This window comes from Euleptes europaea, chromosome 3 (genome assembly GCF_029931775.1).
Source record: "Euleptes europaea isolate rEulEur1 chromosome 3, rEulEur1.hap1, whole genome shotgun sequence".
NCBI lineage: Eukaryota > Metazoa > Chordata > Lepidosauria > Squamata > Sphaerodactylidae > Euleptes > Euleptes europaea.
In genome coordinates this window covers 26,507,286-26,531,253 of record NC_079314.1, presented here as the reverse complement: position 1 = coordinate 26,531,253, position 23,968 = coordinate 26,507,286, and the positions used below count along the sequence as shown (strand labels likewise).

The following is a 23,968-nucleotide window of genomic DNA, read 5'->3' as shown; positions in this document are numbered from 1 at the left end:
TGCAGCTTCTCGCCCCTTTGTCACCTGATTCTCTCTCCTCGCCAGATCCAGGCTGCATGTCATATGACATATTCAAGATGTCAACGATCAAGTTCCCGGCGGCTTCCCTTGGGCTGCTACTGCTGCTGAGCGGATCTTGCAGGCTGAGTCTAGGCAGCGCGGAGGGGCCGGTGCCCCTAGTGATGTGGCATGGCATGGGTGAGTGGGAGCGGGTCCGGATCCGGCTGGGGTCTTGCAGGAGGGTGGGATGCATCGGGTGAGGATGGGAATGCTTGGCACTAAATTTACAGCAACCCTGTAAGGTAGGCATGCACCCGTAATTATTTCCATATTTCGGGGGGTTGAGAAATGCTGACTTGCGCAAAGCGCCTTGCTGTGCACATATATAATGCACGCATTACTGATAGGGTTGCCAGGTCCCTCTTCGCCACCGGCGGGAGTTTTTGGGGCGGAGCCTGAGGAGGACGGGGTTTGGGGAGGGACTTCAATGCCATAGAGTCCAATTGCCAAAGCGGCCATTTTTCTCCAGGGGAACTGATCTCTTATCGGCTGGAGATCAGTTGTAATAGCAGGAGATCTCCAGCTAGTACCTGGAAGATGGAGGGAGAAAAAAGGCACCTCTGTACTAATACGAGGTTAGGAAAACAGTACAGGATGATACATATACACACTTTTTGCACTTTGTGTATATATATCATCCAGTACCTGGAAGATGGCAAACCTAATTACTGAGCACATGACCCTGCCTTCTACCTGGTCAGTCCAGCGGCTCTCCAGGGTCTCAGGTAGAGTCTTTCGCATCGCCTCCTGTTTGTGGAAAGTGCCGTCAAGCTGCAACCGAATTTTGGCAACCCCGTGGGGTTTTCAAGGCAAGACGCGGACAGAGGTGTATTGCCATTGCCTGCCTCTGCGTAGCAACCGTGGACCTCTTTAGAGGTCTCCCATCCAAGTACTAATAAGGGCCAACCCTGCTTAGCTTCTGGGATCTGATGAGATTGGGCTAGCCGACGGCATCCCCTTTAAATGGGAGAGGCCAGGGATTGACTGGGACCTTCTCCATGCAAAGTGAATACTCTGCTACTGAGCCATGTCCCTCTGCTGCTTTTCTTGAGTGGTGAGAAGTTCTAGAGGCTAGCACTCACCTGAGCTGGTCCCCTTGGAAAGAGACAGCACCGGAGTCTTCTGTTGTCTCTAGTATTTTGCTTTATTTACAAATACATGGAAAGAGCACAGGTGGAGGTGCACTCTTACTGGGCAACTGATCCGCTACCTCACATGAGACCCTGGGAGACAGAGAGAAATCCTGCAGCCACCAAGTGCTTTAGCCCATTGCTCCAGATTAGCGTCCTCATGTGGAGGAGTGGGGAATCAAACCCGGTTCTCCAGAGGAGAGTCCACCGCTCCAAGAAGAGGAGTTGGTTTTTATACCCCGCTTTTCCCTCCTGTTAGGAGTCTCCAAGTGGCTTACAATCACCTTCTCCAAACCACCGCTCTTAACCACGACACCACGCTGGCATTCAGAGAAGGTTCATAGTTGCTTGCTGAACCACTGAAAATGGTGGAAGTCCTCTATCTCTGGATGATCTCAGTGGGAGTTTAATTTGTGCTGGATGTTTCTTTGCATACGCCAGGGCTCACCGGTGCATTGTGCATGCTTAGGATGGCCCCTGTGGTGTGGTTGAGCCTGTGTAGTGAGATTTATATCATAAACTCCTTGCTCATAACTGCAGCTTTGTGATGGCACAGGAAGGACAGGTTTACTGGCAGGTTCTTAATCTGTTGTCAAGTTTTTAACTAGAGGGGAACTGACCGAAAGTCTTTTGGTGAAACCCCCCCCTGGGGTGCTACACAGTGCTGGCCGAAGCAGATTCTAGTTGCTCAAATGTTGAATGTAGAGCTGGGTTCTTATCTGGAATGATCCAGTGAGCTCATCTGCCCTGGCTGCATCACAAGATTTGTTTTGCGGATTCAGTAAGAGAACTCTGCGAGCTCTTGCCCCTCCTTATCTTGGGGGAGCTGTAGGGTTGCCAGGTCCCTCTTTACCACCAGCGGGAGGTTTTTGGGGCCTGAGGAGGGCAGGGTTTGGGGAGGAGAGGGACTTTCCAAAGTGGCCATTTTCTCCAGGGGAGCTGATCTCGATCGGCTCTCTTAGCAGACTCCTCTCGGGAGATAACCATTCAAGTAGCCAAATTTTGCCTCCGGTCTAGTGGGATTCATAAACTGCTAACTCAGGGGTCGGCAAACTCATTAGTCAAAAGAGCCAAATATCAACAGTACAACGATTGAGATTTCTGTTGAGAGCCAAATTTCTTAAACTATATAGGTAGGTACACTGTTTATTAACTTAATAAACTTTAATTAAAGTTTTAAGTCTTAATTAAACTATAGGTACACTGAATAAAACTTGATATCATACTTAATAGTGATCTTATTTACTGATAAAAATTAAATTGTAAGTCCCTGCCATTTCCCCCTCCCCGTCCGGAGTCCTCGTCTGGAGGCCTGGTCTACCGCCATAAAAGCCTATTGGTAGACCTGGCCTCCGGCTGAGTCCCATTGGGAGGCCAGGTCTACCCATTGGCTTTCTTGGCAGTAGACCTGGCCTCCGGAGGCCCATAGAAGCCAATTGGTAGACCTGGCCTCTGAAGGGGGACTTTTCCCCCTCCTCGGAGTCCAGGTCTACCGCCAAGAAAGCCAGTGGGTAGACATGGCTTCCCAATGGGACTCAGCCGGAGGCCAGGTCTACCAAAGGAAGCCTGCCCAGCCCAACAGCTGATAGGCGGGCGGGGGGCAGGAACCGCCGAGCCGCCCAGCAATCGCGCGGCTAAAGGGGAGGCTAAAGGGGAGGTCCCCCTTGCCCTCCCAACCATTGAGGGCAAGGGGGACCTGGCCATTCTCCACGCCGGGGGGAGAGACAGCGCGCCCGCTCACCTGCGCGCACTCTCTCTCTCTCTCTTTCTGGCGCGCGGCTCCGCAGCCCGGCTGCCAGCGCGAGCAGGCATGAGAGAAGGGCTCCGAACCAAGTTCGGAGAGCCACACTCAACGGGCCAAAGAGCCCCATGCGGCTCAGGAGCCGCAGTTTGCAGACCTTTGTGCTAACTGAAAACCTTTCCTCATAGAAGATCATTCCTCTTCTTCAAATCATCCTTCCCAGAATTATCAACTTTTATTATTTTATTTTATTATCTTAAAGTTTAAGATAATAAAATAAAATAATAAAAGTTGATGATTTTTAAACTGATTTTTATTCAGAGCTGAGATTGTATCGAAATACGACTTGATTGATTGATCTCTGTCGGCTAGAGATCAGTTGTAATAGCAGGCGATCTCCGGCCGCTACCTGGAGGTTGGCAACCCTAGGGAGCGGTGGCATCTGAATGTGGGGCAAAGACAGACTTGGGGCCTCTTATGTCAAACGGTGGCTTGTGTGAGGATTCAATCAACAAAGGACTGCGAAGTCTGGTTCAGAGGCAACACCAAGCCGCAGACTGGCATTCCACGAGGCTTTTCCGGTGGTGGGCGGGAAGGATTAAACCAGTTGCAGTCATGGACTTTCGGCCCATAACCTAACTGCAAATTAAAGCAACGCATTTGTGTGCAAAACGAGTCTACCAGGTTCTAGCGCCACTTTCATCACTGGAGTCCTATTGTGGTTAGATTTATGTAAATGGAGAGCTTTGGAACTGGTACGTGGCCAGTATAGGGAAACCAGCCGTCCTGCCTGACCCGTTTCTCTACCGTTCACAAAGCACCAGCAGTGGGGTGAAGCCCACCTGCTGCTGCTTCCCAGCGTGGTGTAGTGGTTGAGAGCGGTGGTTTGGAGCGGCGGACTCTGATCTGGAGAACCGGGTTCGATTCCCCCACTCCTCCACATGAGGACGCTAATCTGGTGAACCGGGTTGGTTCCCCCACTCCTCCACACAAAGCCAGCTGGGTGACCTTGGGCTAGTCGCAGCTCTCTTCGAGCGCTTTCAGCCCCACCTACCTCACAGGGTGTCTGTTGTGGGGAGGGGAAGGGAAGGCGATTGTAGGCCGGTTTGATTCTTCCTTAAGTGGTAGAGAAAGCTGGCATATAAAAACCAACTCTTTTCCTTCTCCTCCTCCTCCTCCTCCTCCTTCCCAGTGCCCAAGTCAAACATTCACTCTCTGGGTGAGGTCTCTCTTCCCCACTCCTTAAAAAACAGAAGAGGAACATAGTGCAGGCGAATGCACTTTAAACACTTTTATCCCTCGCCTGAAATGAAAAGTTCTCACAATGGCTTCTCTGCCCGTTTCACATTTATGTTGCATTTTTATCCCTCCCTGCCTTGGCAGAACTTAAGGTGTCATTTGTGGAACTCCTGGGGGTGTTGGCTGAGTGAGCACCCAACCTGATAACAGAGCAGCTTGGCTGTTAAGAAATCTTTCTGGGGGAAGTTTCTGTGCGTAGCCCCCATCCGCTACACCCAGCATGGTGTGGTGGTGAAGAGCTGTGGTTTGGAGTGTGTGTATGTGTGTGTGTTAAGTGCCGTCAAGTCACTTCCGACTCATGGCGACCCTATGAATCGATGTCTTTCAAAATGTCCTGTCTTTGACAGCCTTGCTCAGGTCTTGCAAATTGAGGGCGGTGCCTTCTTTGATTGAGTCCATCTCTTGTTGGGTCTTCCTCTTTTCCTGCTGCCCTCCACTTTTCCTAGCATGACTGTCTTTTCAGGTGACTCTTGCCTTCTCATAATGTGACCATTATGAGTGGTGGACTCTAATCTGGTGAAGGTGGCTGGTTTCCCCACTCCTCCACATGAAGCCAGCTGGGTGACCTTGGGCAAGTCACAGCTCTCTTAGAGCTCTCTCAGCTCCACCTACCTCACAGTGTCTGTTGTGGGGAGGGGAAGGGAAGGAGTTTGTAAGCCGGTTTGATTCTCCCTTAAGTGGTAGAGAAAGAAGAAGAGTTGGTTTTTATACGCTGACTTTCTCTACCATTTAAGGGAGACTCAAACTGGTTTACAATCACCTTCCCCTCCCCACAACACACACCCTGTGAGGAAGGTGAGGCTTAGAGAATGTGACTTGCTCAAGGTCACCCAGCTTGCTTTGTGTGTTGGGAGCGGGGAGACAAATCCAGTTTCCCAGATTAGCCTCCGCCGCTCATGTGGAGGAGCGGGGAATCAAACCCAGTTCTCCAGATCAGACTCCACCGCTCCAAACCATCGCTCTTAACCACTACACCACACACATCAAAACCAACTCTTCTCCTCCTCCTCCTCTCCCTCAACACCCTGCCTGTCCGGCTTGTTCCGGTCTCGCCTCTTGGACCACACTCCTTGTGGCCCCTGTCTTCAGGGAAGGTTTAGCCAGGGGTTGGGGGATGGTGGATAAGAATTCTTGTTTGCAAGACTCTCAATTCTTGGTGGAAAAAAATATTTTTGTATGTGCACGTCTAGACCGCCCAAATGCAGGTCACAAGTTTGCCACGAGGCAAAGATTAGCTGACTTTCCGGGCCTGCAAAAACCTACTTTGGTATATGCAAAACTTCCTGAATGCCCTTTATGGAGGGATTATCTGCGGGAAGGAACGCTATAACCTTCTCCCCCCCCCACCCTTCGGCTTTGATTTTGACATTACAGTTCAGCTCATATTCTGTCAATATCTAGCCAGTTAGTCTAGGTCAGTGGTTCCCAACCTTTTTTTGACCAGGGACCCACTAGGACTTTTTTGTTCGGTGCAGAGACCCCAAGGTTCAAAATAAAAATTCCGAGAATTAGAAAATAAACTTTAATCATAACTGTTAGTTAAACATTAAACTTAGAATAATATTTGAATATATATTTTTTATAATAGAGAACTTTTAATTGAAAATATTAATTTATTATGGGTTTATAACTTTGTTTCGCGGACCTTAATTTAGTTCTCGCGGATCCCTGGGGGTCCGCGGACCCCCGGTTGGGAACCAATGGTCTAGGTACTCATAAAAACTCTGAGGTTTGTTAAGGGAGGGGGGGTTTTGGGTGGGGGAGACACTCTTTTTTTTTTAGACACTGATGTGTAGCCCAATGTATGTTTTACCACACAGTCTGATCTTTTTGCGGAGTGTCTGTAATTAGGTAGTTTTTCCTTGTAGGCAGTTAAGCAAAAAAACCCCACACATACAGGGGAAGTTATGTGGGCACGCGTGTTCTTTCTCCTTATGATTTTACAACTTGCACTTTCAATATCCTAAAAAAGCTTCATGCAAAATTCTTATTTAATTTCATTGTAGTCAACCAGTGCCGCCCAAGTTACCAAAGCAAGCTAACTGACCAAGGGGGAGTGGTTTTGCTGCTGGCTACCCCAGGCAGGTGTGATTTTTGGGTCTCCGTGTATTATTAGTTGCAGTTTTATTCCAGCCTTCGTCCAAGGAGTCCAGGGTACCCCTTTGGTTCTTACAACAGCCCTGCGAGCTAGGTTACGTTGAGAGAGAGAGAGCTACTGGCCAGATGTCACCCATGGTGCTTCATGGCGGAGTGGGAGTCTGAAGCAGGGTCTCTAAGATGCTAGTCAAATGTTTGAACTGCTACGTTGTGTTGGCTTTCCTGCTTTCCGTAATATAGTCACATTCTTGTCTAGTCAAAAAAATAATGGCAGAGCCATAGTTTAGTCACGGTGCTGATTTCTGATTCTTAATCCCCTTTCTATCCCACCCCACCCTGTTTTTTGTTTAAATCTTAGGAGATAGTTGCTGCAATCCCGAGAGTATGGGTTACATTAAAAAAATCGTGGAGGAAAAAATCCCAGGCATTTACGTTCTGTCTCTTCGGATCGGCGATAACTTAATTGAGGTAGGGTCGGCTGCTGATGCTAGCTCTGTCCACAGGCAGAAGAGTGTGCAGTCCTTCACGTGGTTTGTCTTAAATGATAACCCTTTCTAAAATTCTCTTCTCTTTCTTCACCTAGAATCATAGAGTTGGAAGGGACCACCAGGGTCATCTAGTCCTACCTCCTGCACAATGCAGGAAATTCACAACTACCTCCCCCCCCACACACCCCAGTGACCCCTACTCCATGCCCAGAAGATAGCCAAAATATCTTCCCTCTCATGATCTGCCTAAGGTCATAGAATCAGCATTGCTGACAGATGGCCATCTAGCCTCTGCTTAAAAACCTCCAGGGAAGGAGAGCTCATCACCTCCCGAGGAAGCCTGTTCCACTGAGGAACCGCTCTAACTGTTAGAAAGTTCTTCCTAATGTTTAGACGGAAACTCTTTTGATTGAATTTCAACTCGTTGGTTCTGGTCCTACCTTCTGGGGCAACAGAAAACAACTTGGCACCATCCTTGACAGAAAACAACTTGACAGCCCTTCAAGTACTTGAAGATGGTTATCATATCACCTCTCAGTCGTCTCCTCTCCAGGCTAAACATATCCAGCTCCTTCAACCTTTCCTCATAGGACTTGGTCTCCAGACTCCTAGTACAACCCATCTGTTGTGCCAGCAGACATGCAGAAAGCCTTATGTAAGGTGGCGTGCATGTAGCATGCAAAAATGGGGCCCTTTACACATTGGGAGACAGCAGGGCAATTTCCTTTGGATCAGGAAGATGTATCGCCTGTGTATTTCCTTCCTTGCATCTCCACAAGTTAAAGCTCTAGAGATTTAATTTTTTAGAAAGAGAGAGATGAATGTTCAGGGAAGGGGTCTGAAATGTCCCTAAGGAGGCCCACTCCCGCCCAACTTGTGACTGAAACCAGGTGGAATGCAAAGATGTGGAAACAGTTTGGCACGTCGTCGGCAACTTTCCCCACATCCTTCAGCTCTCTGTTTCCCCTCCAGGATGTGGAGAACGGTTTCCTCATGAACGTGAATGACCAAGTGAAGTTCGTGTGCAGCATCCTCGCAAAGGACCCGAAGTTGCAAGGCGGCTACAACGCCATGGGCTTCTCACAGGGAGGGCAGTTCCTGTAAGTGTGTCGGGCTGGGAGGGACGGAAGGTGCTGGAGCAGAAGGTGGCCTGGAAGAGAGTGGTGAGCTAGCCTCCTTCCCAGGCCAGAGAACTGGTCTGAAGCTCAATTTGGCCCCCTGCTTATTTGTTTTAAATGGAGCTGAATTCAATACCATTCCATTATGGAGGGGCCATGGCTCAGTGATAGAGCATTTGCTGGGCCTGCAGAAGGTCCCAGGTTCAATCCCCGGCATTTACGGTTAAAGGGACTAGGCATGTAGGTGATGTGAAAGACCTCTGCCTGAGGCCCTGGAGAGCCGCTGCTGGTCTGAGTAGACAATACTGACCTTAATGTACCAAGGGTCTGATTCAGTATAAGGCAGCTTCATGTGTTTGAGGATGGGCTGTGGCTCATTGGCAGAGCATCTGCTTGGCATGCAGAAGGTCCCAGGTTCAATCTCGGGCATCTCCAGTTAAAGGGACTAGGCAAGTAGGTGATGGGAAAGACTTCACTCAGCCTGAGACCCTGGAGAGCCGCTGCCGGTCTGAGTAGACAATACTGACTTCGTAGACTAAGGCTCTGATTCAGTATAAGGCAGCTTCAGGTGTTAATGTGTTCAATACCACCAATACACCCAGCAGATTTCAGGCCCTGTAGCGTTCGGTTTGGAGAATGGTGGCTAAATCTCTTTTCCCCTCCACTTTTCCAGGAGGGCAGTGGTGCAGCGGTGTCCATGTCCCTCTATGCTCAATTTGATATCTGTTGGGGGTCAGCATCAAGGTAAGCCCAGACGGAATCGTCATCCGTTTTCTAGGCTGTTCGCGTGGATTTAGGTGACTGTCCAGTTAGGTGGAACGAGGAGGCTTTAAGTTGGCCGTGCACACTCCTTTCTCCTTCAAGGCTTACAAAACAAACCTCACTCTCATAGATGCGAGTAGCCCTTTCCTCCCAGTGTAGCCATGCATGCAGATTCTTTAAGATGTCTTTGGTTTAAGTGCTTAGAAGAACGAGCAGCTTCAGACTTGCTTGTCACAAACCAACCAGATGGAGATTCTGCTTTCCTTATTCCGTTGGAGGAAATATTCAAGGGGTGAGGGAGTGGTACAGGTGGAAGGACAGTGACTGACACCCTAACTGGCACAGAGTAGGTTTGCAGATTGTCATTTGCCTCATTGTCTGTGGCAAATAAGAATTGCCTTTGGGTGACCAGTAGGAGCCCCGTGGCACAGAGTGGTCAGCTGCAGTACTGCAGTCAAAAGCTCTGCTCACGATCTGAGTTCGATCTCAATGGAAGTCGGCTTCAGGTAGTCAGCTCAAGGCTGACTCAGCCTTCCATCCTTCCGAAGTCGGTAAAATGAGTACCCAGCTTGCTTGGGGGTAAAGTGTAGACTACTGGGGAGGGCACTGCCAAACCACCCCGTAAACATAGTCCGCCTAGTAAACATCAGGATGTGACATCACCCCATGGGTCAGTAATGACCCGGTGCTTGCACAGGGGACTACCTTTACCTTTTTTTTGGGTGACCAAGCAGAGAAGTTTTAAGAAGCAGGAATCCCGCTGATTCTGGAGTTTGGGCCTTTGCTCCTCTGCCCTTCTATGTAGGTCTCTGTGGAGACCTCTTTCCCAGTGATTTGGGGAGCAGTTGGCACTGCCAGGTGCTCTTATTTTCTGGCTTGTGGCTGTCGAGATTGCTTGTGAATGGATCTCTTACTGCCACAGGAGTGTACGGTTTCCCGCGCTGTCCCGGGGAAAGTTCACGCCTCTGTGACTGGATCCGGAAGATGCTGGATCTTGGTGCTTACACCCAAGCTGTTCAGGAGCGGTGAGTTTCATCCAGGGGAGACTCTTCACCTGAGTGTGAGTGGGACCAAAAACGGGTGGGTTGTTGCTGGGGGGTTTTTTTTGCTTGCATGGTGAACAGGAAGGGTTTTTGTTTTAAAACCACAGACTGGTTCAGGCTCAGTACTGGCATGATCCGCTGAATGAAGAAGAATACCGGAAGAACAGTCTTTTCTTGGCCGATATCAACCAGGAACGAGTAAGTCTGACTCCTAAGATCAGAAGAAAGGCCTGGCTGGATTCGACAACAGGCCCATACAGCCCAGCCTCCTGTCTCCAAGAGTGGGCAGCTGGGTGCCTCTGGAAAGCTGGGTACCCAAGGTTGGGTAGAGAAGATAAAATGATATAATAGAAAAATATGTTTATTTGAAGGGGCTTAAATCAGGTTAAAAACGTTTAAAATGATAAAACAAGGCACATTGGCAACTCATAAGGATAGACTTAAACCACACTGACCATACACATTTAGGCCTTCATCAGTGGTCAAATAAAAACACATAATGAACACACAAGTAATATACAAATGTTTGACCATATATAGATAGATAACTTTATACAAGCCCAGGCATGTATAAAGGATGTATAATAAATTTCAAATTAGAAATCCTCCAAGGTAGAATACCTGTAAGTTGTTCTACAAAGTGTGCATGCAAGTATCAACCTGGTATCCAGGTTGATACTTGCATGCACACTTTGTATGAGAGACCAATACAGCCCAGTGTAGAACAACTTACAGATATTCTACCTAGAGGGATTTCTAATTTGAAATTTATTATACATCTTATGCACATGCCTGGGCTTGTATAAAGTTATCTATATATGGTCATACATTTGTATGTTACTTGAGTGTGCCAAACATGTGTTTTTAATTGACCACTGATGAAGGCCTGAAGGCGGAAATACGTATGGTCAGTGTGGTTTAAATCAGTCAGCCTTATAAGTTGCCAATGTGCCTTGTTTTATCATTTTAAATGTCTTCAACCTGATTTAAGAGCTTTAAAATAATTTTTTTCTATTATATCATTTTACCTTCTTCACTCAACCTTGGGTTCCCAGCTTTTGGTTTTTTAAGGTTGGGTTTCTTCCTCCTTTTTTTGTTGAGTGATCGTTGCCTCTGGAAAGCTCACAGCCATAATCTGTCCTCCCCAACATCTGCCCCCCAGAAGTATACTACCTCTGAACGTGGAGGTCCCATTGTTAATACCTAATAGCTAATATACTGTGGATGTTTCCAGCCCTTTCAGAAAAAGCTGCCTGCCAAATGCAGTCTGTTCCACTGGAATTCTTCCAAGGATATATTTTTCTTTCTGAAGTTATGAGACCCACCTCTTTCAGCCTCTGTCTGTGGGAATGATTTTGCAAGGACAAGCAGAGTTAAACGCCTAAGTTTGCACGCTTAGGCAATTGCTAGTCTGGTCAAATGTGCTTAAAACCAAGATTGTGCGTAAGAACATTCGTATTGTAGGGACTGTGGTATTGGCTCTAGGGTTCTGCTGCCTTAAAAAATCGCAGTTTTGATTTTTTAAAAAGTTTGTGGTTCTTTTGTCTGTGAAGATGTGTTTGCAAGCATGTGGACAGCCTTGAGATCCATTGGGTAGTGGGAAAGGATGGCTAGGATTTTTAAATTGTTTTTAATAAATAGAAGGATGGCAGAATCAGCTTTCTCATGCCTAGAGGGAGCAGTTAGCTGTCAGAACAGATTATGCACAAGAGCAAATAGACTAAATTATGCAATCAAGGCAAGATGCTGAATTTGCCTGGGTATGCCAGCTATCTAATTTGCCATCTCTCTGTGAAATTGTGGTTACGGCCTCCAGGTGTCTGATGTAGGCCTGGTTCTCACAGACGTGGTTGGTGTGCCAGAGGGAGGGAATGTGTCTCAGTGATAGAGCATCTGTTTGACATGCAGGAGATCCTATGTTCAATCCCCAGCATCTCCAGTTGAAGGATTTAGGCAGTAACTGATGGGAAAGATCTCCACCTGATGCCCTGGAGAGCTGCTGCCAGTCTAGGTAGACAACAAAGTAGACCAAAGGTCTGATTCAGTATAAGGCATCTTCATGTGTTCATGCAAGTCGTGCCCCTTCAGAGGTTGGGTGGGGCTTACACGAGGGAAGGTGCTTCTTTCAGAAGAAGCCCCTGGAGAACCAGGCTGTAGTTTTGTCTCCTGAGTAGTCCAGGCATAACCAGTACCTGATGGGGGGGGGGGCTGCTTGTCTGGAACTCCCTGCCCCAGGATGTGGTGATGGCTGCCAACTTCAAAGGCTTTAAGAGGGGAGTGGACATGTTCATGGAGGAGAGGGCTATCCATGGCTATTAGTCAAAATGGATACTAGCCATGATGCATACCTATTCTCTCCAGGATCAGAGAAGCATGCCTATTATATTAGGTGCTGTGGAACACAGGCTGGACGGTGCTGCTGCAGTCGTCTTGTTTGTGGGTTTCCTAGAGGCACCTGGTTGGGCTACTGTGTGAACAGACTGCTGGACTTGGGGGACCTTGGTCTGATCCAGCATGGCCTTTCTTCTGTTCTTATGTTAAAAGGGATTCCAAAATTCCACTGAGAGATGCAGGGGAGTCATGGAATCGGAAAGGTCCTGAAAGAACAGCTCATGCTAGCAGAAGGAAAATATGTGTGTCTCTGTGTGTGTGTATATATATAGAAGAAGAAGAAGAGTTTATTTTAATATGCTGACTTCCTCTACCACTCTCTTAAGGGAGACTCAAACTGGCTTACAATCACCTTCCCTTCCCCTCCCCACAACAGACACCCTGTGAGGTAGGTGGGGCTGAGAGAGAGTGACTTGCCCAAGGTCACCCAGCTGGCTTCATGTGGAGGAGTGGGAAATCAAACCTAGTTCTCCAGATCAGAGTCCACCGCTCCAAACCACCGCTCTTAACCACAAACACACACAAGTTGTCAGGAGACAGGACTCCCATCTGGAGCAAGAAAGCTTGAATTCTGCTAGACCGCCCTCACTTTCTCCTTCTCTTCCCCCACCCCCTTTCTAGGGCATCAATCAAACTTACAAGAAAAACCTGATGTCTCTGAAAAAATTTGTGATGGTGAAGTTCCTCAATGATACCATGGTGGATCCTCCTGCCTCTGAGGTGAGCAGCTGAGGTCTGGTCTTGGTGTGATGCTGGCAAGGCAAAAGATCCAGCCCGGCTGACTTTGCACCTGCCTGGTGTCTTGTCCCTCCTGGGCTGCTCCCCACGCAAATCACCCATGTGGCACTCCACAGGAGGCAGCTCGGCTTAAAGGTGTCACTGGGCGTATGCATCGTTGCACGGGCAAGTTCTTTTGCCTTGCCCACATCCACTTTAAATCAGTGTGCATGGAAATAATAGCTAACGGAGACATGGTGCTTTTGAGTGTTCGGAGTGCTTCATGGATGTGCTTATCAGATGTACAGTATGGAGGACTGACAGAACGGGACCTTGATTACTTACCGAGAAGGTTCCTTCTCCTCTGAGGTATGAAGGGCATCTTGCAGATAGACGGGTGTTTCCGTTCCTGGTTCATAGATAGGCAGGAAGTACAGAAAGTTCAACCTCACTTCCTGTCCCCTGACCGGAAACACCCCTTCGTCTCCACTTGAGACTTCCAGAGCTGGACAGTAATCTGTAAGGTAAATAAAAGGAACAACACGGACTAAACTCTGTCACTTGGCTGTGGTAACTTTAATGAGGATTACACTGGGGTAACCTGAGTTACACTGAACTTGGGTCCGCTATCAAACATAAAGGCTTTTTTTTGTTGTTGTTCATGTATTCTACGTGCAAATTGTCGAACAGGTGGTGTCATAGTAGTGTGCGTGGGAGGAGGCCGGCTCTCTCCCCAACTATGACCAATAAAGAACAAGCGTAAGGTGCTCCAATCTCTGCCCCAGGGTGGGGCCAAGATGCCCTTCGTACCTCAGAGGAGAAGGAACCTTCTCGGTAAGTAATCAAGGTCCCGTTTTCCCTGAGGTGAAGGGCATCTTGCAGATAGATGGGATGTCCAAGAGCTACTCCGTCAAAGGGTGGGTGTCGTCTATTGAAAGGATGTGCTGGAGCACCCGACGTCCAAAGGTGGCGTCTGCCGAGGAAAACTGGTTCAGGCGGTAGTGACACACGAAGGTAGATACTGAAGACCAGGTGGCTGCCTTGCAGATCTCCTCGACTGACGCCCTGTTGTCGAAGGCCGCCAAGGTGGCTGTGCTGCGGATTGAGTGCACAGTGATGCCAGGTGGGACAGGCCTGTCGCTGAGTCTGTATGCTTCTTCGATGCACTTGCGTAGCATCCTGCTGAGGGCAGGCTTGGAGAGCTGTCTCCCCTTGTTGGGAGCGGCTACTGAGATGAACAGAGCATCGGACTGCCGGAATGGTGCGGTGCGAGAGATGTATATGTGCAGGACCCGCTGCAGGTCGAGGGTGTGCCATTCCTGTTCCCGTGGTTGTCGAGGGTGTGGTGCGAAGGAGGGAAGGTGAATCTCTTGCTGTCTGTGGAAGACCGTATTGACTTTTGGGATGAAGGTGACCACCTTGTCCTTGTGGAACACGCAGAGACCCGGGCGGGAGGACAGGGGTGGCGAGCTCAGAGACCCGGCGGGCTGATGTTAGGGCCGTGAGGAAGAGAGTTTTCCTGAGAAGGGCCTGCAAGGGCGCTTCGGCAAGAGCCTCGAAGGGCGGTTTGGTGAGTGCGGTGAGGACCACGTGCAGATGCCAGGTTGGAAATCTGTGGATGACTGGAGGCGAGAGCAGTGAAAGGCCTCTCAGGAAGGTGACGACGTGCGGGTGCCTGGAGGTGGCGTAGCCTCCGAGGTGGGGGACTACGGTGGAGATGGCCGCTAGTTGCTTACGCATGGTGGACGGCCGCAATCCCTGTTGTGCCCCCTCCTGCAGGAAGGCCAGTAGTGTGGCCGTGGGAGGTTCCAGTGGGTCAGCTCCCTTCTGTCTACACCAGCGTACAAACGCCTTCCATGCGGAGTTGTAAATGTGCTGGGTGAAGGGACGCCTGGCTGCCAGCATAGTGTTGACCACTTCAGGGGTGTAGCCTAGGCCGAGGAGCCTTTGCCTCTCAATACCCAGACGGTCAAGCAAAACCAATCTGGATCCGGATGCCGAAGTTGGTCCCTGGTGCAGCAGGTCCTTGGATACTGGTATCCTCCATGGCGGCTGAATGGACAGTTCCTGGAGAGTGGGGTACCAGGGCCTGCGTGGCCAGTCTGGGGCCATGAACAAGACCGTCACCCTCTCCTGTCGTAGCTTCCTCAGAACTTTCGGGATGACTGGAAGCGGAGGGAAGGCGTAGAGTAGGCCCTGTGGCCAGGGGGCCAGTAGGGCATCCGTCTGTTCTGCCTGAGGATGTGAGTATCGCGAGAAGAATCGAGGTAGCTGACTGTTTGACGGGGACGCGAAGAGATCCACTGTCGGCCGATCGAAGCGAGTGGAGAGTGTGCGGAATACTCGGGGCTGCAGTGACCACTCCTCCTCGTCTATCTTTTTCCTGCTGAGCCAGTCTGCTTGAGTATTCAGCTCTCCCCTGATGTGTTCTGCCCTGATGGACCGAAGGTGTCTCTTCCCACCTTAGTATCTGACTGGCTTCCCGGTGAAGGGCTGATGATCTGGACCCACCTTGTTTGTTTAGGTGAGCCTTTGTGGCCACGTTGTTCATTCGGACGAGGATGTGGTGCGAGGCTATTGTCGGTTGGAAGGAGTGGAGGGCTAGGTAGATGGCTCGGAGCTCGAGCTGATTGATGTGAAGGGATCGCTCCTTCACCGTCCAGGCGCCCTGTGCCATCTGGTGGTCCACCATGGCACCCCACCCCTCTAGGCTGGCGTCGGTGAAGATCTGTATGGTCGTCTGGTGCCAGTACTGATGACCCTTCTGCAGGTTGGAGGGGTCCAGCCACCAACGAAGACTGCGCTTTACCTCTGGGGGCAGGGATAGGCGAATGTTCCTCTTCTTCAGGATGTGCTGCTGGTATGGCTTGAGGAACCATTGGAGAGGGCGAGTGTGGAAGCGAGCCCAAGTGACAGAGTCTATGCATGCTATCATGTGACCCTGCAGGCGGGCCAACGAGGACAGTCCGGTTGTTTTCGAGGTGAACGCCCCCCGGGCCTGGGAGGCTATTTTGTCGACTTTGTCCTTCGGGAGGAAGAGGGTGCTGCAAGTGGTATCTATGACTACCCCCAGGTGTTGGGGACGTGTGGCTTTTGTTGAAGTTGATGAAAAAGCCGTGGTTTTCTAGGGTCTGAACGACTCTGGGTGTGCTGGACGGTTTGATGAAGTGGCGATGAGCAGGTTGTCTAGATAGGGGTAGACGTGTATCCCCTCCTTCCGGAGCAGGCATACCAGGGTGACCAAGACCTTGGTGAACACCCTGGGGGCGGAGGATAGGCTGAAGGGGAGCGCCTTGAATTGGAAATGGCGATCCATGTAGTTGAAGCACAGGAAGTGGCGGTGGTCGTCGCATATGGGGATGTGCAGGTACACTTCCGTCAGGTCTATGGAGGACATGAAGTAGTCTGGACGGAGTGCCTCCACGATGGATCGGAGGGTTTCCATCCGGAAGCGTTTGGCTCGGATGAATCTGTTCACGTGTTTTAGATCCAGAATGGCTCGCCAGTCGCCGTTCCTTTTGGGAACGGTGAAGAAGATAGAATAGACCCCGGAGGATCTCTCTGGCGTCAGTACGGCTTTGATAGCCGCGATGTGTAGCAGGTGATTGATGGCCATCCAGGTCCTCGCGTGTTTGTCGCGGTTGGACGACTTCGGTGACTGAATGAACCGGTCTCGGGAGGAAGGAGATGGAATTCGATCAGATAACCCCTGTGGATTATCTGCTCCACCCAGCGGTCGGGGTAGGCTTGAGCCCACTGGTGGCTGAAGAGGCTCAGCCTTCCCCCCACTGGGGCGGGCCCGCAGTCACTGTCTTTTTGGTTTGTTGAAGCGACCCGGCCTGTCGCCTCTGTAGGTCTGGAAATCTTTGCTGGGCCTGCTGCCCCCCCTTGCTGCGCCCTGGTTGCTAGGCCACGCTGGACGTCCGGCCTCGGATCTTGGGCGTGGTAGGGAATGAAAGGACCGAAAGGAGGGGTAGGAAGAGGAGGGTCGACCTCTGTTGTCCTTCCTGAAGTTGTGCGGTAGCATTTTCTTTTTTATCCTTCATCTCAACGAGGATCTGGTCCAGTCTGTCCCCAAACAGACGGCCTCCCTGGCAGGGGTAGGCCAGAAGCATGGCCTTGGAGGAAAAGTCTGCGGCCCATGGGCGTATCCACAGTGCCCGTCTGGTGACGGTGTTGGCCGCCGCTGCTCTGGCGCTGAGGGTCAGGGAGTCCAAGGTGGCATCCGCCAGGAAGGTGATTGCCCTCTGTACCCTGTTCATGCCCTCCGCTGCTTGCTTGTTATCGGGGGGGATGAAGGTAGCCAGCTTCCTAGCCCAGACTATGGCTGCTCTGGCGATGAGGGATGCCATGGCAGAGGTTTGTATGGCCATGGTGAGGGTCTCGTGCACCTTCTTGGCGGTCTGGTCAACTCGCCTGTCTAGTGGATCCTTCAGTGAGCCCATGCCATCCTCGGACAGGAGCCCCGAGGAGTGAAGGGCCCCCACCAGCGCATCCACCAGTGGGGGCTTGAGCATGTCCATGGCGTGGGGAGCCAGGTTGTATAAGGTCCTCACGTTCCTTGGCAACTGTTTATGTGAGGTTGGTTTTTCCCATTCTCGCTTGACTATGTCCTTGAAGAACTCGGGGAATGGGACAGACTTGGAGGGTGGTTGGGACCTGGGAAAGAGGTCTTGGGGCCCCCTGGGGCGAGAGTGGGCCTTGCTCTCTTCGGGTGGCTCATTGTCGGTAAGGTCCAGGGCCATGATCGCCTTGGAGAGGAGGTGCTGGAAATCCTGTAGGAAGGGGAACTCCTCCTGGAGAACCTGCCTCATAAGGTCCATGAGGCCTTCCGCCCTCTGCCCCCCCCTCCGACAAGTAGGGCCCCTGTAGCTCACCCAGCTGTTGAAGGCATGTGCAGGTAGCCGCGTCTTGCGGGTCCTGGCGTGGGCTCCTGCTGGGTGCGCGGCCTGAGATGTTTCCTCGCGAGGAGCCGACTCGGGCCGCCGCCGTTCGGGGGAACGCTGCCCCCTTCCCCAGTCCTCGTTGGCTGCACGTGCCGAGCGGGCCTTGGGCGCCGGCGGACTGCGCTGGCGGGGCTTCTCCTCCTTCTCCTCCTTGTCCGTGCGCTTTTGTTTGCGCCTGCTGGCCCCGGTCTTGTCGGCAGAGGAGCTGGTCCCAGCCGCCGCTGCCTTGTGCGTCCGCTTGCCGGTCTGCTTGGACCTGCCGCTTCCGCGGGGCGTCCTCTGGCCGCCATGCCGTCGCTGGACGCCGCCGCGGAGAGCCGGACGCTGTTGTCGGGGGTTTGTGCCGCCTCCGCGGCAGCCCTGCCGGCCGCCTTGCTGTTTCCCGGCTCTACCGCCTCCGCGGGAGCTCGGGCAGCCGAGGTCCCCTGCCTGGTTTTCGGTAGGAGACTGGCCACATGGTCCTCCGGCCGGAGGAACCCATCCGCGCTGGGGCCGGGCTGTGAAGACATCCTCGAGGCTTGGGAGAGCCCGGGATGCCCAAAAAGCAAAAAAGGGAAAAACTAGTGGCTGGAAGCCTGGAAAAGTAACAAAATGGTGCTGGTTGCGCTGGAGCAACCAGAGACGCTGCCTACCTAATCGAGGCAGGAAGAAAAGTGGAGACGAAGGGGCGTTTCCGGTCAGGGGACATGAAGTGAGGTTGAACTTTCTGTACTTCCTGCCTATCTATGAACCAGGAACGGAAACACCCGTCTATGTGCAAGATGCCCTTCACCTCAGGGAGAACACTTGCTTTGCAGGCAGGTCCCACGTTCATTCCCTGGCAGTTAGTCAGTCTTAAGTTAAAGGAACTCTGGTAGTAGGTGATGTGAAATACTTCCACCTGAAGAAGAGTTGATTTTTATATGCCAACTTTCTCTACCACTTAAGGAAGAATCAAACCAGCTTACAATCACTTTCCCTTCCCCTCTTCACAACAGACACCCTGCGAGGTAGGTGGGGCTGAGAGGGCTCTAAGAGCGCTGTGACTAGTCCAAGGCCACCCAGCTGGCTTCATGTGGTGGAGTGGGGAATCAAATCTTTCTCCAGATCAGAGTCCACCGCTCCAAACCACCACTCTGGCTCTCATGGATAGAATGTGTCATTGGGCATCTTACATGCTTGTGTGAACTGGCCCTTCCATCTGGAAATGTTTTGCTTATGGCTTTTCCGGTTCTTTTCCTCTTGCAGTGGTTTGGTTATTATCGGAGTGGCCAAGCCAAGGAGACTATTCCCTTGAAGGAGACCTCAATGTACACAGAGGTTAGTATTTTGAGCAGTGTGGAATGTCTTTCTTCCCCATATGGAATTTGCAGATGAGCCCTAAGCATCGAAGTACAGGTCCCCAGTACTTTTTGCAACGGTCCAAAGGTCCGATTTTCTGATTGCAGTCTTTTGTATTGTCCCTGAAGGTCAGGATCCATATTGGTTTGCAAAGTGCTCGCAGAGTATGAAATACTGTCAGGGAGCATGGCACCTGATGGGAGGGTGATGGAGATCGGGAAAGTGTGCTGAACCCAAAGAAAACCCACAGGAAGAAGGAAAGATCTTCTGTTACTGTGAAAGGAGTTCTGGCCGCTGGATGCCCCACCTTCTCAACTTAGAAGTTGAGACCGTTCTTAAAAAAGGAATCAAGATTGCCCTGGTTTTTCTCTAGCTTGAGAAATAATAACAGGCTGGATTCTCCGGATCTGCTCCCCTAGTTGAGGGACTTCCCTCCCACAGAAGAAGCCTTTCCCCGGGTGAATGCCCTTCTGCAAGTGGAGTGAATATGCGAGATACAACCCAATAAAAGACGAAAGCTATCAAAGAGTGCACACATTTAAGTTTTTTGCTGCCTCTTGCAGGGGGCAGATCTTTTCTCCTCAGGAGCAGTCTTTCTTGGGTCAGGGTGCATGAGTTTTGCTCTGTGCCACTTGCAGAATTCCATAGGTAATGAACACTTCAAGCAGTGTGGTTTTCTCAGGCCCAAATACACTTGGGGTGATAAGTGGGGTCATTGCAGCTCCCCGCATGGCTGTGCTCCCCAGACTTTTCTGTATAAATGAAACCCATCCCAGCAAAACTACCGCTGTTTCCCCTTGACTGTAGGTGAATGTGTCATTTACCATTCAGAAACTTCACATTTCTCTAAAGTACATTTCCCCAAGTGTTTGGAGTGGTAACCACAGTTGTCAGATGGTTAAGCCAGTTTTTGATTGTCAAGTTGCCGCCCTCCCCCTATGATTGTGCTTATTCCAAAGAAAGCCTCCCTCCAAGTTCAGTGGGGCTTACTCCTAAGAAGCCTTCGCTTTTTGATTTGAATGGTCTTCTAGAGCAATTCCAACTTTGGAGTGCATTTTAATCTGTTTAGCAAAGGCAGCCAGTGAAAGACACTGGTGCACTTTCGACATTGTGTAAAACCATGGTTTATTTAAACCAACGTTGGCTAGTGTTATCATCTGAATACAGGCCACTGTACTTGGTTGGTTCAGGTCAGTCGAACCAGGATCTGAAGTTAATGAATGACAGTAAGTCGTAACTATGTATTTGCATGATGCACACAACAAAGACATCCTAGTGTAATCTAGGTTTCAGTCTGGCTTGTTCCTTGGCAACTCCCTTGCAGGGTGCAGAAAGCAACAAAACAAGCATTTGTTGAGACAAAACATCTGTAAGATGCACTCTAAATAAACTAATTTCACATGAAGGTCAGGTGGATCCTGCATGTAGTTTTTCTGGTTGACATCCCCCCCACCCTTACTTTTGAGTGTTCCTTTCTTTTCTTTTTTAGGATCGTTTGGGTCTGAAAGAAATGGACCAAGCAGGGAAACTGGTGTACCTGGGAGCAGAAGGTGACCACCTCCACTTCTCCAAAGAGTGGTTCTTCAAGAACATTTTGCCCTTCCTGAAGTGAAGCTGAGGCTTTACTTTCCTACCGCGTCCAGTTGCCAGAACTCTCCTCGGGGGCATCTTGGCCTAGTTTTGGCACCTGCTGCCTAGAATTGCTTGCCTGGAGGGGAGTGTGTGCATATCCTTACTAACCCACTAGATTCTGGTCTCGTTTTCAGGATTAACAGAACTTAACCTGAGTGCCATTGCCCCGCTAGCTTTCTCCTCATGTGCCCTTTGTCAGCTCCTTCCTGCAAACAACTTCCCAGTGTTGTTTGGGAGTCCATATGGTTGAAATGGCCACACTCTCACTCCTGTTGAGGTGGTCAAGTCCAAATATGATCAAAACGTTCTTTCAATTTAACTGCACCGATGATAAACAAAATCTCTATAGTTTTTCTCAGTGCCTTTTCCAAGGCAGGCAGCTGGCATGAGCACTCAACTCAGAATGCTGTTTGAACACATGCAAGTCTGTGCACTTACTGAGACTACTTTAGTGTAATTGTTAAGTCTCTGGCAGATTTCTCAGGGAGTTGGATTTTTCTTAAAAGACCACTGCATAGGTGTTTCTGCTTGTTTGGGTTTCTTGGTAGCAATGAGGTCTTGGTCTCAGACGTTTACTGAAAGCGTAGCTCCAAATGCAGCCACGTAAACCACCTTAGCAAGTGACTGGAAAGTGTTTACAAACATTGATTCGAGCCAAGGCTAGACAACTGACTATGGCTCTACTTTCAATCCACTAATAGGACAGTGGGTGTGATGGGAAGTTACTGTGAAATTGAAGCAGGTTGAGCTTTTCTGCACTGGAGAATTCATCACAGTAATCAGGAGCATTTGGCACACTCCAATAAAAAAAGTTTCAACCAAGGTGTCGTCCCTATAATCATAACTGCTTTGTGCAGAAAACACTACATCCGCACAAGAGATGTGTTAAAATGCATATACTACTGGTATTATGTACTTGTAAAGAGCCCCATGGCGCAGTGGTATGCCGCAGTACTACAGTCAAAAGCTCTGCTCACGGCCTGAATTCGATCCTGACAGAAGACTGTTTCAGGTAGCCGGCTCAAGGTTGACTCAGCCTTCCATCCTTCCGAGGTCAGTAAAATGAGTACCCAGGTTGCTGGGGGTAAAGGGAAGATGACTGGGGAAGGCAATGGCAAACCACCCCGTAAACAAAAGTCTGCCTAGTAAACGTCGGGATGTGACGTCACCCCATGGGCTCCAGGCTACGAACTCGAGAGAGTCTAGAATATTTTGGACTTTAGTGTCAGATGACACCAGGGGGAGATGCCCCCCTAATGCGGTCATTACAGCACAGTCTTGGCAAGAATATTTTATGGTTTTCTATGAGGACATGGTGAATACAAGAGGGCACCGTAGTATGTGGTGGAGTGGCCCCCGGTTACAACAGAGGTCAAATGCCTTATTGACCAATTAAAACCAAGAAAGGCAGCAGGACCGGACAAAATTACCCCTGAAATTAAAATAAAAATCACCCCATGGGTCAGGAATGACCTGGTGCTTGTGCAGGGGACTATCTTTACCTTTGTTATGTACTTGCATTTACTGCCCTACTGAAAGTATGAGGCCTTCCAATATTGTTTTAGTCAGGTACAGAACATGGATTGTGCCTGACAAGATATAACAGGAGGCTTGCATGAAGGTCTCAGGCTGGATCACTGGTAGATCAAGTGTTAGACTGCCTGGCTGGGCTGCTGCCCCTTGAACTAAAAAAATATTGAGCTAGAACACCAGTGTTCATACATGCCAGTGATGAAATGCAGATTGACATTATAACAAAAGTTTTCTGCTCTCATGTTGGCATAACTACCTAAAAACAGCCATACAAACAAGCCAACTTTGTACAGCAGGGTCTGCTTACGGATGATGCGCACAGCCCAAGAAGGGGGTGGGGAGAAGCTATGGCTCTGTGGCAGAGCATCTGCTTGGCATGCAGAAGGCCCCAGGTTCAATCCCCGGCATCTCCAGTTAAAAGCATCAGGTGATGTGAAAGAGTTCTACCCGGAGATCCTGGATAGCTGCCATCAGTCTGAGCAGCCAACATTGACTCTGACGCACTGATTCAGTATAAGGCAGCTTCATGCGTGTTCGTACAGAAAAGTTTTCTAAATGGAGTTTTTCCAAGAGGGATGTGTAACCAACAGCCTCCCTTAAAGCACAGTTTGCCCACCAGAGCTTATTTCCCTTATTCTGTCAAAGAAACAGGAAAATACTGGGGTAAAACAAAGCCTTCCTGGGCTGGACATGAACACATGAAGCTGCCTTATACTGAATCAGACCCTCGGTCCGTTGTAGTCAGTATTGTATACTCAGACTGGCAGCAGCTCTTCAGGGTCTCAGGCAAAGGTCTTTCACATCACCTACTTGCCTAGTCCCTTTAACTGGAGATGCTGGGGATTGAACCTGGGGCCTTCTGCATGCCAAGCAGATGCTCTGCCACTTGGCCATGGCCCCTCCCCATGTGGCACTGGGGCCCTGGAAAGTGCCCCAGAATCTTCAGCCGACTATGAGGAAAGTGTCTGAAGACAAAAGGAGCCTCAGTCACTTTGGAGTGACAGAAGCCTCAAGGTGGTATTTTTCAAGGGGGTAGCCATGACAGCTCTTTAAAAACTAACATTCCTGCAGAAGCTCTGAGGAGTCAAGCTGTGCTATGCTGGAATAAAATTGTGTTAGTCCAGGGTTGCCTATCAGTGCCTTGGCATACACCAAGCTTTTCAGAAAGCAGGCAGCGCCATTGAACACAGGGCTTGTTACTGGTTGCCTTCATTCAAATGGAACAGTTTTCCAGTGGAGGATCAGGAGAACTGGGAAGCTCCTGGACTATCCTTACGTCAGTGTGTGGTTCTAGTCCCCCTTCAGGCTTTTCTTCCCATGAGGTGTGAGCGGATTGGAATTCCCTTGAGCACCACCTCTGGTGGAAGAAGAGTTGGTTTTTATATGCTGACTTTCCCTACCACTTAAGGGAGAATCAAACCGGCTTACAATCACCTTCCCTCCCCCTCCCCACAACAGACACCCTGTGAGGTAGGTGGGGCTGAGATAGCTGTGACTAGCCCAAGGTCACCCAGATGGCTTCATGTGGAGGAGTGGGGAAACAAATCCAGTTCTCCAGATTAGCCTCAGTCGCACATGTGGAGGAGTGGGAAATCAAACCCGGTTCTCCAGATTTAGAGTTCACCGCTCCAAAGCACCGCTCTTAACCACTACACCACGCTGGATCTCATTTTGGGTTTGATGATCACCCC

General features: G+C 50.1%; 1 protein-coding gene across 1 annotated transcript; it reads left to right on the top strand.

The window, feature by feature from the left end:
- The first annotated feature begins 56 nt into the window (after positions 1–56).
- PPT1 (palmitoyl-protein thioesterase 1) lies at positions 57–20,765 on the top strand. Its single transcript, XM_056847502.1, has 9 exons — positions 57–198; positions 6,686–6,795; positions 7,788–7,915; positions 8,607–8,677; positions 9,618–9,720; positions 9,846–9,936; positions 12,751–12,849; positions 19,020–19,091; positions 20,602–20,765. The coding sequence occupies exons 1-9, from the start codon at positions 57–59 to the stop codon at positions 20,722–20,724; spliced, it is 939 nt and encodes a 312-aa protein (XP_056703480.1). The 3' UTR covers positions 20,725–20,765.
- Positions 20,766–23,968: the final 3,203 nt, after the last annotated feature.

What these genes read in the sequence shown, in the direction of transcription:
- PPT1 (XM_056847502.1), top strand. Translation starts at nt 57, where the DNA reads ATGTCATATGACATATTCAAGATGTCAACGATCAAGTTCCCGGCGGCT. An exon ending in TCACAGGGAGGGCAGTTCCT is followed by an intron (nt 7,916 to 8,606) that starts GTAAGTGTGTCG and finishes CCACTTTTCCAG; the next exon opens with GAGGGCAGTGGTGCAGCGGT. An exon ending in ACCCAAGCTGTTCAGGAGCG is followed by an intron (nt 9,721 to 9,845) that starts GTGAGTTTCATC and finishes TTAAAACCACAG; the next exon opens with ACTGGTTCAGGCTCAGTACT.